The sequence below is a fragment of the Macaca mulatta genome, chromosome 12 (assembly GCF_049350105.2).
Source record: "Macaca mulatta isolate MMU2019108-1 chromosome 12, T2T-MMU8v2.0, whole genome shotgun sequence".
Taxonomy (NCBI): Eukaryota; Metazoa; Chordata; class Mammalia; order Primates; family Cercopithecidae; genus Macaca; species Macaca mulatta.
This window is the reverse complement of record NC_133417.1, coordinates 123,711,641-123,724,870: the sequence shown is the minus strand read 5'-3', so window position 1 is coordinate 123,724,870 and position 13,230 is coordinate 123,711,641. Positions and strand designations below refer to the sequence as shown.

The following is a 13,230-nucleotide window of genomic DNA, read 5'->3' as shown; positions in this document are numbered from 1 at the left end:
TCATCCTGGCCAACATGGTGAAACCCGGTCTCCACTAAAAATACAAAAAATAGCTGGGCATCATGGCCTGTGCCTGTAGTCCCAACTAGTCAGGAGGCTGAGGCAGGAAAATCGCTTGAACCGGGAGTGGGAGGTTGCAGTGAGCCAAGATCACGCCACTGCACTCCAGACTGGAGACGGAATGAGACTCTGTCTCAAAAAAAAAAGTAGTTTGTTATTTGTAAACAAATATTAAAGTATTTGATGTAACATATTCTAAAATTTGGTAACATGAAATTAAAACTGTAGATACCATGTAAGTTGGTATCCTAAGATCTGCAATATAAGAAAATATTCTTTGGCTGGGCGTGGTGGCTCAAGCCTGTAATCCCAGCACTTTGGGAGGTCGAGACGGGCGGATCATGAGGTCGGGAGATCGAGACCATCCTGGCTAACACGGTGAAACCCCGTCTCTACTAAAAAATACAAAAAACTAGCCGGGCGAGGTGGCGGGCGCCTGTAGTCCCAGCTACTCGGGAGGCTGAGGCAGGAGAATGGCGTAAACCCGGGAGGCGTAGCTTGCAGTGAGCCGAGATCCAGCCACTGCACTCCAGTCTGGGCGACAGAGCAAGACTCCGTCTCAAAAAAAAAAAAAAAAAAAAAAAAAAAAATTCTTTGCTTTTTCTTAGGTTGTGTGTACCCTATTAGAAACAGGAAGGAAGAGTCATGTTTATCCAAAGCTGTAGATACATATTTGTGTCTGTGATATACAATTACAGATATTGAAAAAGTTTCTGGAGCATAATCAGACTGTTGTTATAGCAGTCCTTATAACTAGTGGAAATTTGCAAGAATCCCCCTTGATCTATCTAGTAGCAGTCCTTGTTTTGTTGTAGCAAATTGGCAGGATTGTCTTTCTAAGGTATAAAAAATAAAAATAAGGCCAGGTGTGGTGACTCACACCTGTAATCCCATCACTTTGGGAGGCCGAGGCGGGTGGATCACGAGGTCAGTAGATTGAGACCATCCTGGCTAACACAGTGAAGCCCTGTCTCTACTAAAAACACAAAAAAATTAGCCAGGCGTGGTGGCGGGTGCCTGTAGTCCCAACTACTTGGGAGGCTGAGGCAGGAGAATGGCGTGAACCCGGGAGGCGGAGCTTGCAGTGAGCTGAGATCCGGCCACTGCACTCCAGCCTGGGTAACAGAGCGAGACTCCGTCTCAAAAAAAAAAAAAAATGAAATTTAAAAATAAAAAATCTGGCTGGGTGCGGTGGCTCACACCTGTAATCCCAACACTTTGGGAGGCCAAGGCAGGCCAATCACCTGAAGTCAGGAGTTCAATACCAGCCTTGCCAACACAGCGAAACCTTGCTTCTACTGAAAATGCAAAAGTTAGCTAGGTATGGTGGCACATGCCTGTAGTCCCAGCTACTCAGGAAGCTGAGGCACGAGAATCACTTGAACCCTGGAAGTGGAGGTTGCAGTGAGCTGAGATCACGCCACTCCCATAGCCTGGCTGACAGAGCAAGACTCTGTGTCAAAACAAACAAACAAACAAAATCTGTTTATTAAATGGTGAACATTGAGCTCTACCCAAAGATAAATACTCTGCTTTTCTTTTAGTCATTTTTAAACTATTCTTGTTATTATCATAGACTTTTAAGATTTTTCCTATGTATTTTTACCCCAATTTTTTTAAGGATTTCTTGTTTCAGTGTTCTCTAGGTAATGGTATTCACCCCAATCTTTCATCCTTTTAAAGCAGTTGTTCTTAGTGGGCTGTCACGAGAAGATTGAGTTCCGTTATGCGAAAGGGGTAGCGTTACACCTAACAGACAAGAAATTCTACCTAACCTAAAGGTGATCTTATCTCTGCTATGGCCAAACGTTAAAATCTGGATATACTCTTGGTAGTGATTCATATGTATCCGTGGGGAAAAGGCTGAAAAGCCTAAGAATCTTCTATTTTAGAGTCAGTTACTATCATAAATTTAGATATTTTCTTGGGAAAAAAGGAAATTAGAAGTTCTGAAACGGGGCATGATATTATAAGTATATTTTGAGGATTGGGTCTTAATTTGGTAAGGCTCGTGGCTCTAGACACAGAATTTCTAAAACTGGTTCAGAGTTGTCATTCCACTAATGGAACTGATAAGACTAGAGCAAATATTTGCATTGAAGATATTAATGCTGATTCACCTTCATGCTTTATTTTTCCTTCTTTTTATAGGCCGAAGAACTGGAGTATTCTTGTGAGAAGTGTGGCGGAAAGTGTGCTCTTGTCAGGCACAAATTTAACAGGCTTCCTAGGTAATATTTTTTTTTTTTTTTTTTTTTGCTATGGACTAAAGAATTCACAGGTACATTTAATTGCTTTTCAGTTTTTCTTTTTAAAGTTCATACAAATATTACTGAATAAATGAAGGTTACCAGAATGGATTGGTAAAGAGGGTCAGGAAAGCTGAAATGTGCAGAGTGTAGAGAGAGGGTGGAGAGCTAGAATGCTCTTGGATAAGAAAGGTGGCCAGGTGTGATAGCTCACGCCTGTAATCCTAGCACTTTGGGAGGCTAAGGTAGGAGGATCACTTGAGTCCAGGAGTTCAAGACCAGCCTGGGTAACATAGGGAAACCCCCATCTCTACTGAAGAAAGAAATATATATTTAAAGGAAGGAAAAGGGTTTCAAATATTGAAGAGAAAAAGGGTCTTGAGAATTCCAAGAAAATGACAATAGAGGATACAGCTGCTGAGACTTTGGAATAGTTATAAGAACTAACTAGTCAATTTTTAATTTAGTAATGTGTAATATTCAGTTATAATTTGTTGTCCTGTGTTGTGCTGTAGTCTTTCTCTGTTATTCTCATACTTTCAGTAAAAACCTGCTATAGACACACACGTACATAGGAATAAAATAGGGAGTAATTTTTTGCAGTTTGTTCATTCCTTCATTCTGAGGATCTTATAAATTAGTAAATTTCCTGTAATCATAAGATAAATTTTCTGATATAGGAATGAAATTAACTTATATTGTATCTGTTCTGTATAAACATAAAACTGAAGTAGTTACAAAAAATTATTATGTGGTTATAGGACAGCGTTTAGTTCTCTCCAAGAATAGATTACAAACACCAAGGTTATTATTAACATTAAGTATTTATGTAGCACTTTGCCTACAAAGTGCTTTACTTTCTTTTATTAGCTTCAATATTCTGTCAGTAAGTGTGGAATTTCTGGAACCTAGGCCCTAGAGACTAGTTCTTTTACATTTCATAATCTACTTCTTTCTAGAAAATGGGAGTTGGTTTTTTTTTTTTTTGGTTGTTTTTTGTTGTTGTTGTTGTTGTTGTTTTGATACAGAGTCTTGCTCTGTCCCCCAGGCTAGAGTGCAGTGGCACGATCTCAGCTCACTGCAACCTCTGCCTCATGGGTTCAAGCGATTCTCCTTCCTCAGCCTCCTTAGTAGCTGGGATTACAGGTGTGTGCCACCACACCTGGCTACTTTTTGTATTTTTAGTAGAGATGGGGTTTTGCCATGTTGACCAGGTTGGTCTTGAACTCCTGACCTTGGGTGATCTACCCACCTCAGCCTCCCAAAGTGCTGAGATTACAGGCATGAGCTACCGTGCGGCCAGCCAAGGAAGCTGGTTTTAAAGAAATGACTTTATAAAGACTGGGTGTGGTGGTTCATGCCTGTAATCTCAACATTTTGGGAAGCCAAGGTGGAAGGATTGCTTGAGACCAGGAGTTCAGGACCAGCCTGGGCAACATGGTGAGACCCCCATCTCTACATGTTTTTTGTTTTTTTCAAACAGAGTCTCTTTCTGTTGCCTAGGCTGGAGTGCGGTGGCATGATCTTGGCTTACTGCAACCCCCGCCTCCTGGGTTCAAGCGATTCTCCTGCCTCAGCCTCCTGAGTAGCTGGGATTACAGGGATGCGCCGCCATGCTCGGCGAATTTTTGTGTTTTTGGTAGAGACGGGGTTGTGCCATGTTGACCAGGCTGGTCTCAAACTCCTGACCTCAGGTGATCTGGCTGCCTTGGCCTCCTAAAGTATATAAATCATAGCAGTATTATTATATTGACTTAAGAGATTTATATTATATTTTTGACTTAAGAGACTGTTCTTTCCTATTTGTGAGTGGTTTGAGGCTAGGAAGGTGGGAGGAAGAATCTTAAGGCAAAGAATTGGTTGTTACCAGCTGTCACTAAGGAAACCATGTGTACAGTTAAAAAGACTAGTTTTGACCTCACATGCTGGATGTCTCTTCTCTTTCCCATTTTCTTGCTATTTGGTTTTTCAAGTGGGGGGAAAATAAATGCTAAGGGGAATTTTTCTCCTTGCTTTTCTTTCTTTTTTTTTGTTTTTTTTTTTCCTGGTAGATCACTTGTGTTAAAGGTTAATTTATTCCAGACTTATGTGATAGAAGCTTCTGTTTGTCAAATCTCAATATTAGTCTTGTTCTACTTTTGTTTAATTTACTATTCAAAGCCACTCTTTAAATCCCGATGATTAGTCTTGTTGGACTTTCGTTCAGTTTAATATTCAAAGCCACTCTTATTCTTGAAGGGCCTGTTATCGTTATCAAATCTGTTCACAAAGTTGGGCCTCATCTTTGAAGATCAATGATTTTGACTATCATTTTCCTGTTTTATATTACTTTTTTTTTTTTTTTCCTTTTACTGCTCCGTGCATAGCAGGGCTACACTATAGGCAGTGTGTCCAGAGTAGCCTCATATTACCTTTTATTTTGGTTAGGTTATTTGAAATTCTAGTCACAAGATTTAATTTTGACATTGGTTCCACATTAGTTGTGTCCTTGTATTCTCTCAAATTGTAAATTTTTGAAGATCCTGAGTTCTAGCATGCTTTTTAAAGAGAAGTACAATCCATAACTTCAATTTGCAAATTTTTGTTTGTGGCTTCTGTGATGAAGGCATGTATGGTAAGAAACAGTTTTTTATAGATCAGACATTTTTGTATGTGTGCCTGGAACTGAAGTTTATTCCCATAAGATTTTTGAAATTCAATTTTTAAAGTGTTCTTATGAGTTGAGAAATACATTTAATCCATCAAGCAGAGATCGTGTTCTGTATGAGAAGTGAAAAGGTTACCACAATTTTAACCATAAAGAATTCAGTCCTTCTAAAGAGGTAAAAGCCTTTTCAGACCCACAGACAAGATTTGGCATGCAAATTTTTGTAAAGCTTGTTTCTAGATGGGGAAACGTTTTGTATTTCCTCCTTAGCTTTCTACAGAGAAAGTGCTTCTGAAAATAAAAGAATAATTCTCATCAAATCATCTTGAAATAATTAATGTTTACCGTTAAATATAAGAGCTATGTAACATTTTAATAGACATTATTTTACCAGTAGTGGCTATATAAAACCTATTGCTTTTTAAACTATGTAACAGTGAAGTAAATAATTTAAGGATTTAACCCAATATCAATGCCAAATTTAACATTCTTGTCTGCTGTATTTTATTTATTTGTGTTTTTTCTAGGAACATTGTAACTATTTTACCCAAACTGCACTAATCCACCATTGTCCCTGTTTTGTTTTTATTTGTATGCTTAACTGGCCCAATGCCTGTTACCTAACAGGTATTCAGTAAATATTCTTTGATGTGTCTTTGGTTTGGCCAAATGGATTTTTTAAATCAAAAGTCATCTACCATAGTTAGAGTGATCTATTTCACTATACAAGAGATACTTGTATTAAGTATGAATTAGTAAGGTTGTCATCTCCTGTTTTTCAGGGTCCTCATTCTCCATTTGAAACGATATAGCTTCAATGTGGCTCTCTCGCTTAACAATAAGATTGGGCAGCAAGTCATCATTCCAAGATACCTGACCCTGTCATCTCATTGCACTGAAAATACAAAACCACCTTTTACCCTTGGTTGGAGTGCACATATGGCAATGTAAGTCCTTGAGAGACTATGTCTTTACATTCCCTTTTGAAATAGAAAGGCTTTAGTATCTAATCAAAAGAATGACTGAATTACATAATATGACCCCAAGATAAAATCAGATCAATGGCCAGATGCAGTGGCTCATGCCTGTAATCCCAGCACTTTGGGAAGCTGAGGCAAGAGACTCGCTTGAGCCTAGGAGTTTGAAACCACCTATGGCAACAGAGCATGACCTCGTCTCTACAAAAAATAAAATAATAAAGCCAGCATGGTGGCACACACCTGTAGTCCCAGCTACTCGAGACTGAGGTGGGAGGATTGCTGGAGCCTGGGAGATGAAGTCTGCAGTGAATGGTGATCAGAGCAAGACCCTATCTCAAAAAAAAAAAAAAAAAAAAAAAAGGGAAAAGAAAAAATCAGACCAAGAAGGAGATTCTAATTTTGCTTTACTTTGTTTTAGTGTTAAATCACTGCCTGAAGTAATTGAAGATAATGCTTAAAATTTTTCCAAAGTTATTAGTTGTTTTTCATAGTGAGGTGCTTTTTTAGGAAGTGCTCTTTTTAGACTGCTAGAAGACAGTTTGATATACTTTGGGAATATAAATCAAACTTAGGTGATAATAAGAGTCACCTAGACACTAAAAATACTGATTTTTGTGTTTTTTCCCTGGAAGTTCTGTTTCAGTAGGTCTGAGATAGGGGCTTAGGAATCAATATTTTTAGCAAATGCCTCAGTTGACTCTTCAGGACATGCAGTTATGAGAAACCCTATACTCAATGTTATGCCTTCATTCATATATTATCAGCAGTGTAAAGAACTTAAATGGCTACTAAAATTTCTCAAGAAAAAAAGAAGTAATCTTTACTTTAGGTTTTGCTTCATTATGTATGCTGGGAAAACCTTAGGACTTCTTTGAGTGTTCCCCTTTTTTCTACATATTTGCATTACTTTGAAGCCGTATGTTATGTCATTCTTTTCTATACTCAAACACTAGTTTGGTGGAATAATAAAGTTATAGAACTTTAAAGATGAAAGACATTTTAGAGATATTTGTCCAAACCCTTAATTTTATACAAGAGGACCAAGGAAATTAAATGATTTTCCTAAAGTCATACAGTTAGTGTCTGAAAGAGCAACGTCTCATGGAAGTTTACACTAGTGTCTCAAGGGTCTACTAAGAAAAGCATGTGGCCAGAGAGTCTAAGTGTTTTCTGGTTTTTTCCTCTCACAGCTTTTCTTTGTATGTTTTTGCTTGGTACATACTACCTTTTGCTGGTAGAGCTATTACTCTTGCTGGCAGTAGTGCTATGTCACACTAACAGTGTAGACTCTATGTGTTCACAGGCCTGAAGCCAAGCTATCTGACTGTACAATTTGATAGCTTTTAGACCTTACACAAATTCCTTGACTTGTCTGTAAGAAAAACAATAGGATGGTTGTGAACATTAAATGACATGATAATACGTGGAGTTCTTGGCACAGTGTGTGACATCTAATAAGTCCTCAATAAATGAGAGCTATTACTTTAAAAGAACTGAGACAAAGTGATTTTCTCCAGGTTATTTTTTTCCTATGTATTACACTTGACTTCATTTCCAGTGCTGTCTATTTAGATTATTGGATCAAGGAGAGCCTAGAGATGGTATTTCATTTTCTCTTTTGGCCTCTATTGCTAGTAAATTTTTTTTTTTTTTTTTTTTTGTGACGGAGTCTCGCTGTGTCGCCCAGGCTGGAGTGCAGTGGCGCATCTCCACTCACTGCAAGCTCCTCCTCCCGGATTCACGCCATTCTCCTGCCTAAGCCTCCTGCGTAGCTGGGACTACAGGCGCCCGCAACCATGCCCGGCTAATGTTTTGTATTTTTGTAGTAGAGATGGGGTTTCACTGTGTTAGCCAGGATGGTGTCGATCTCCTGGCCTCATGAACCACCGCGCCCGGCCTTTTTTTTTTTTTTTTTTTTTTTTGAGATGGAGTCTCACTCCGTTGCCCAGGCTGGAGTGCAGTAGTGCGGTCACCGCTCACTACAACCTCCGCCTCCTGGGTTCAAGCAATTCTCATGCCTCAGCCTCCCGAGAAGCTGGGATTACAGGCACCCGCCACCAAACCCGGCTAATTTTTGTATTTTTAGTAGATACGGGGTTTCACCATGTTGGCCAGGCTGGACTTGAACTCCTGACCTCAGGTGATTCACCTGCCTCAGCTTCCCAAAGTGCTGAGATTACAGGCGTGAACCACTGCGCCTGGCCTATTGCTAGTAATTTAAAAAGTATTATAGTTGTTTGCTTTTCAAAAGGACATAAAAGGAATTATAGTACAGAATAATTCATTTTATAAGTCAAATATATATCTTTAATAATTCATTTGTATACATTATATATTTTCTAATTTTCTGATAGTTCTAGACCATTGAAAGCCTCTCAAATGGTGAATTCCTGCATCACCAGCCCTTCTACACCTTCAAAGTGAGTTATATTTCTTATGTACCCAAAATCTGTATTTAAGGATTTGGCTTACCCTAATCTCCAAGATTGCCTCCCTGCCTTTTCATTATTGTTTTTCTTTTTGCATGATAATGCTCTTTATTATCTATACTTTTGAAACTTTCCTGAATTTGATTTAGAATATATTGAAGGATATAACAGATTTTAATCAGTGACACAAGGTTAGCTCATCCTCTCAATATTCTGTCTTAAACCTTTAAAAACTTATTATTGTTAATATGTAATAATTTCATCCTAAAACTCTAAAAATTAACAAGGACATAGGAGTCTAGGGACTTAAGGGATAAAATTACCCCTATTATTCTAAAACACTCTTCCTTAAAGATAGACATAGAATCCCAAAACATTTTTTACCTGTTGTTAGCCAGTCTGGAAATTCTTCTTTGACACCGAATAGGAGTTATTTTGAAAGGGGACAGGAAAACAAGCAAGCATTCTACAAATGCCCTGGTTTTTTTTTGTTGTTGTTGTATAAGACCAAACTTTATCCAAGGAGGGAAGCACATGCCTTTTTTGTTTGCTTTTTAAATATATTTCCTCTGAGATTTTACTAGAGGAGTTCCTGATTAGATCATTTTAATTGATTTAGTTGTCGTTTGACTTTTTAATTAATTTTTCTAAAAATTTGATGGCCCAAAGTACTTTTAGAGAAGAGACATTTTTGTTGTTTAAGGGCTTTTGGGGGGCTTATATAACCATAAAATGACATTTGGGAACTGCTATTTTCTTTTCCTCCTGTTAATTATTTTTCAGTGCAATTAAAACCAGATGACTAACATGACTAGAAATCTGAAATGGTACCGATATGAATACTCTTACCCGTTCTCAAGATACAAATGAGCAATACCACTTGGCTGCTTAGAAAGTGAGCAAGTGATGCATTTACAGGATGAATATTTTTCATTGCTACAGGCAAGCTGCCTTCTGTAAATATAGTAATTATTAATGGAATGCACTCTTTATGTACCAAGTCACTGTAGTTGCAAGAAAGAACTGATTTCATTGGGCATCATTGTACCTTGGCATGGTCATCTGTTCTCCAGGGTCTACTGGTATGAAAATTTGGGAGTTGATCAATAAAGAATGATTAGGCCCTAGAAGACTTGTCATGCCGATCAAACTTAAAAGAGGCTGAGTTATGAACCAGAATACCATTGATTCTTCTACAATGTCCTTTGTCACATTTGACCCTGGTGCAGTGGTAGCCAGGTGTCACCCTCCTTCAGCAAAATATTCATCTGGATAAACAAATTAATATGTTCAGGTTTGCTTGGTGAGCATGAAATCTGAAATGAGGAGTTAAGATGGCTAATTGGCTATTATACTAAAAACCCTTTTGAGCACATAATGGGGGGCTTTTCATGTGTTCAGGCTGGAGTGCAGTGATATCCTGGCTGCCCTGAGCCACACACTATGTTTGGGCTTATCACTGACCACTTGCCTCTTTTCTTTGATCTACATTGCTATGTAATTTTCCTGATTTCCACTTTGGCCTCTTATTTCTTGGTGCCATTAGTCTATATGTTTATTTTCAGTTTTGACATTCAGGTTAATTGTATTTCCCAGTTTTCATTTTATATATATTTTTTGTATTGCATATGAATTTATGTTAACCTCCATCAAAGAAAGTTCTTGTTCTTTGACCTTTACCACTTTTTTCTTTAGTTTATTTTCAGCTTACCTAGAAGACAACACAGTAACACCTTACTTATCTGGCATCATTAAAGGATTCCACATAAGTGAATTTTTATATAACTGAAGCTTACCCTTTTAAGCATTTATCTTTTAAAACATTTTTAACAGTTTGGATGAAAATGTTTCTAAAATATATTATGCTATTCCTTACATTCTTAAATAAAATAACTAAGGATAATTTAAGTATAACTTAATGACTTAAAATCAGCATTTTAAGTATCAATTATTGCACTGTGTTTCAATATGATATTGCCCTCAGAGGCTCTTATTACAAGACAGTTTGCTTTTACATTAAATGACTTTATAGTTCTTGTTTGCTTTTCTTGTGGTTATTCTTTCTCATTTCTTAGCTCTCATTTCTTGATGAACTTGATATACTATTTTATACACCATTTCCTGGGAAAGAAAGGGTCCCTCTAAGTACATGGGTTTTGGAACTGCCTTCCTCACAAGCCTTTTTTTCTTACTTTGGAATCCCTATGTTCTGGAAAGTAGAGGTTGCCAGAAGTCTGACCTACAGATAAGTGGATAAGTGGAATGTTACTGTTATTTTTAAAGTGCATGGGTCATAATTTAAAAGATCACAAATTAGTCTTCATGCACTTTGTTGTCAAAAACATTTATTCATTGCTATGCCTGCATGAATTCAGTAGCATACTTTATAAAGACAATAGCAAATTTCATTGGGGTTGATCATTAAAAGAAAAAAGGCACAACATGATTAGTTTACTGATGATACGTAGTAGCATAAGAGTTGTCCAGTTTTCAAAGCATGGCTCTTTTGGAGTGGGGCAAAGGTAATGCTGAAATATACCTCTTTTGATGCATCTTTTTTTTCTGTTAAGTAATTTTCCGTAATGGAAAAGCAATTTGTTTTGGTATTTTTACATCAAAAGAATAACAAAGACAAATGTTTATCAGACTTTTTTTTTTCCCCCTTAAATTACAGGAAATTCACCTTCAAGTCCAAGAGTTCCTTGGCTTTATGCCTTGATTCAGACAGTGAGGATGAACTAAAACGTTCAGTGGCCCTCAGCCAGAGACTTTGTGAAATGTCAGGCAACGAACAGCAGCAAGAAGACCTGGAAAAAGTAAGTAATATTTTCTTAAAACATCTGACAAAAATTTGTTTAGCTCTTACTGTCCAAACAAATGTCTTTTATAACCATCATCAAACTAATTAATTTTAAAGAAAATGCCTTCTCTGGCTACAGAAATCAGTCTGTTTACAGATGGATCAAGACTTACGATAAATTAGTTGTTCTGAACAAATTACTTTCTTTTTTGCCCTTCAGAGCTACTTTTGCATATTGGTCCTCAAATAATTACTTGCTTTATTTTGGTAGCAGCGTTGTTTATTTGTTTGTTTGTTTGTTTTTTTTTTTTTGAGACGGAGTCTTGCTGTGTCACCCAGGCTGGAGTGCAATGGCCAGATCTCGGCTCACTGCAAGCTCCGCCTCCCGGGTTCACGCCATTCTCCTGCCTCAGCCTCCCGAGTAGCTGGGACTACAGGCACCCGCCACCTCGCCCGGCTAGTTTTTGTTTTTTTTTTTGTATTTTTTAGTAGAGACGGGGTTTCACCGTGTTAGCCAGGATGGTCTCGATCTCCTGACCTCGTGATCCGCCCGTCTCGGCCTCCCAAAGTGCTGGGATTACAGGCTTGAGCCACCGCGCCCGGCCTTGTTTGTTTGTTTTAAAGGCAGGGTATCGCTCTGTTGCCCAGGCTGGAGTACAGTGGCATAATCATGGCTCACCACAGCCTCATCCTCCTGGGCTCAAACAATCCTCCTACCTCAGCTCCCCAGGTAGCTGGGACTACAGGCACACACCACCGTGCCTGGCTAGTTTTTAAAATTTTTTGTAGAAACAAGGTCTCACTATGTGGCCTAGGCAGGTCTAAAATTCCTGGACTCAGCTTCCCTAAGTGCTTGGATTACAGGCATGAACCACTACTCCCAGCCTGTAGCAATTGTTTATGTGAGGGAACTGTAGTAAACATTTTACATCAACAGAGCAACCAAGTTATCTAATTGTTTAAATTATGGATTTATTAATTGGCTTAATATATAGATAATTATATGGATAGTTAATGCTTTGAAGATCTAAGCTTTTCTATGTGTTTACATTATCTTATGCAGCTGTATTTTATTTTAAGCCTCCTTTTTAAATAATAGAATTATTTTAGTAGTTATTTTTGTTCTGAGTTGTTTCCTATCTTACTTTAAAGCCAGAGGTAGTTTGTGGTTGCTCAACTTGAATGAGAAATGAGTGAAAGTCCAAAATTCTCCCAGAAAACAATTTTTGAATATTTACATAATCTTTTTTTTTTTTTTTTTTTTGAGACGAAGTCTTGCTCTGTTGTCCAGGCTGGAATGCAGTGGCACAATCTTGGCTCACTACAGTCTTTGTCTCCCAGGTTCAAGTGATTCTCCTGCCTCAGCCTCCTGAGTAGCTGGGATTGCAGACGTGCACCACAACATCTCCCTACTTTTTGGATTTTGGTTTTTTATTTTTTATTTTTTTTTGAGACAGAGTCTCGCCCTGTCACCCAGGCTGGAGTGCAGTGGTGTGATCTCAGCTTGCTGCATCCTCCACCTCCCAGGTTAAGGCGATTCTCTGTCTCCCTAGTAGCTGGGACTGTAGGTGTGTGCCACCACGCCTGGCTAATTTTTTTATATTTTTAGTGGTGGCGGGATTTATCCACATTGGCCAGGCTGATCTTGAACTCCTGGCCTCAAGTGATCTGCTGGCCTCAGCCTCCCAAAGTACTGGGATTACAGGCATGAGCCACCACGCCCGGCCTAATTTTTGTATTTTTAGTAAAGACAGGTTTTCACCACGTTGGCCAGGCTGGTCTCAAACTCCTGACCTCAGGTGATCCGCCCACCTTGGCCTCACAAAGTTCTGGGATTACAGGCGTGAGCCACCTTGCCTGGCCTTCTTTACATAATCTTGATGTCATTTTTATTTTTCTCATTTATTATTAATAAGACCAGCTAACATTTATAATGGTGTAATAAGCATAATGATGGAATATTTACTGTATAATCTAAATATATCTGGAAGAAAATAAATTGAAAATACTTATAGAGTAATTATCTCTGAGTAATCTATTTTGAGTGAATTTATCTTATTATTTT

The 13,230-nt window shown here is 38.2% G+C and overlaps 1 protein-coding gene across 6 annotated transcripts in view; it reads left to right on the top strand.

Moving 5' to 3' along the window:
• USP37 (ubiquitin specific peptidase 37) overlaps window positions 1-13,230 on the top strand; it is a 123,888-nt gene that overhangs the window by 81,532 nt on the left and 29,126 nt on the right. For 4 of the 6 annotated variants that reach the window (XM_028831109.2, XM_028831110.2, XM_028831111.2 and 1 more), the window contains 4 exons: window positions 2,212-2,291; window positions 5,739-5,903; window positions 8,291-8,356; window positions 11,040-11,181. In XM_028831109.2, the coding sequence (XP_028686942.1) occupies window positions 2,212-2,291; window positions 5,739-5,903; window positions 8,291-8,356; window positions 11,040-11,181 (453 nt within the window). The remainder of the gene's footprint in view (window positions 1-2,211; window positions 2,292-5,738; window positions 5,904-8,290; window positions 8,357-11,039; window positions 11,182-13,230) is intronic. The other 2 variants (XM_028831112.2, XM_077957565.1) reach the window with 1 other exon arrangement.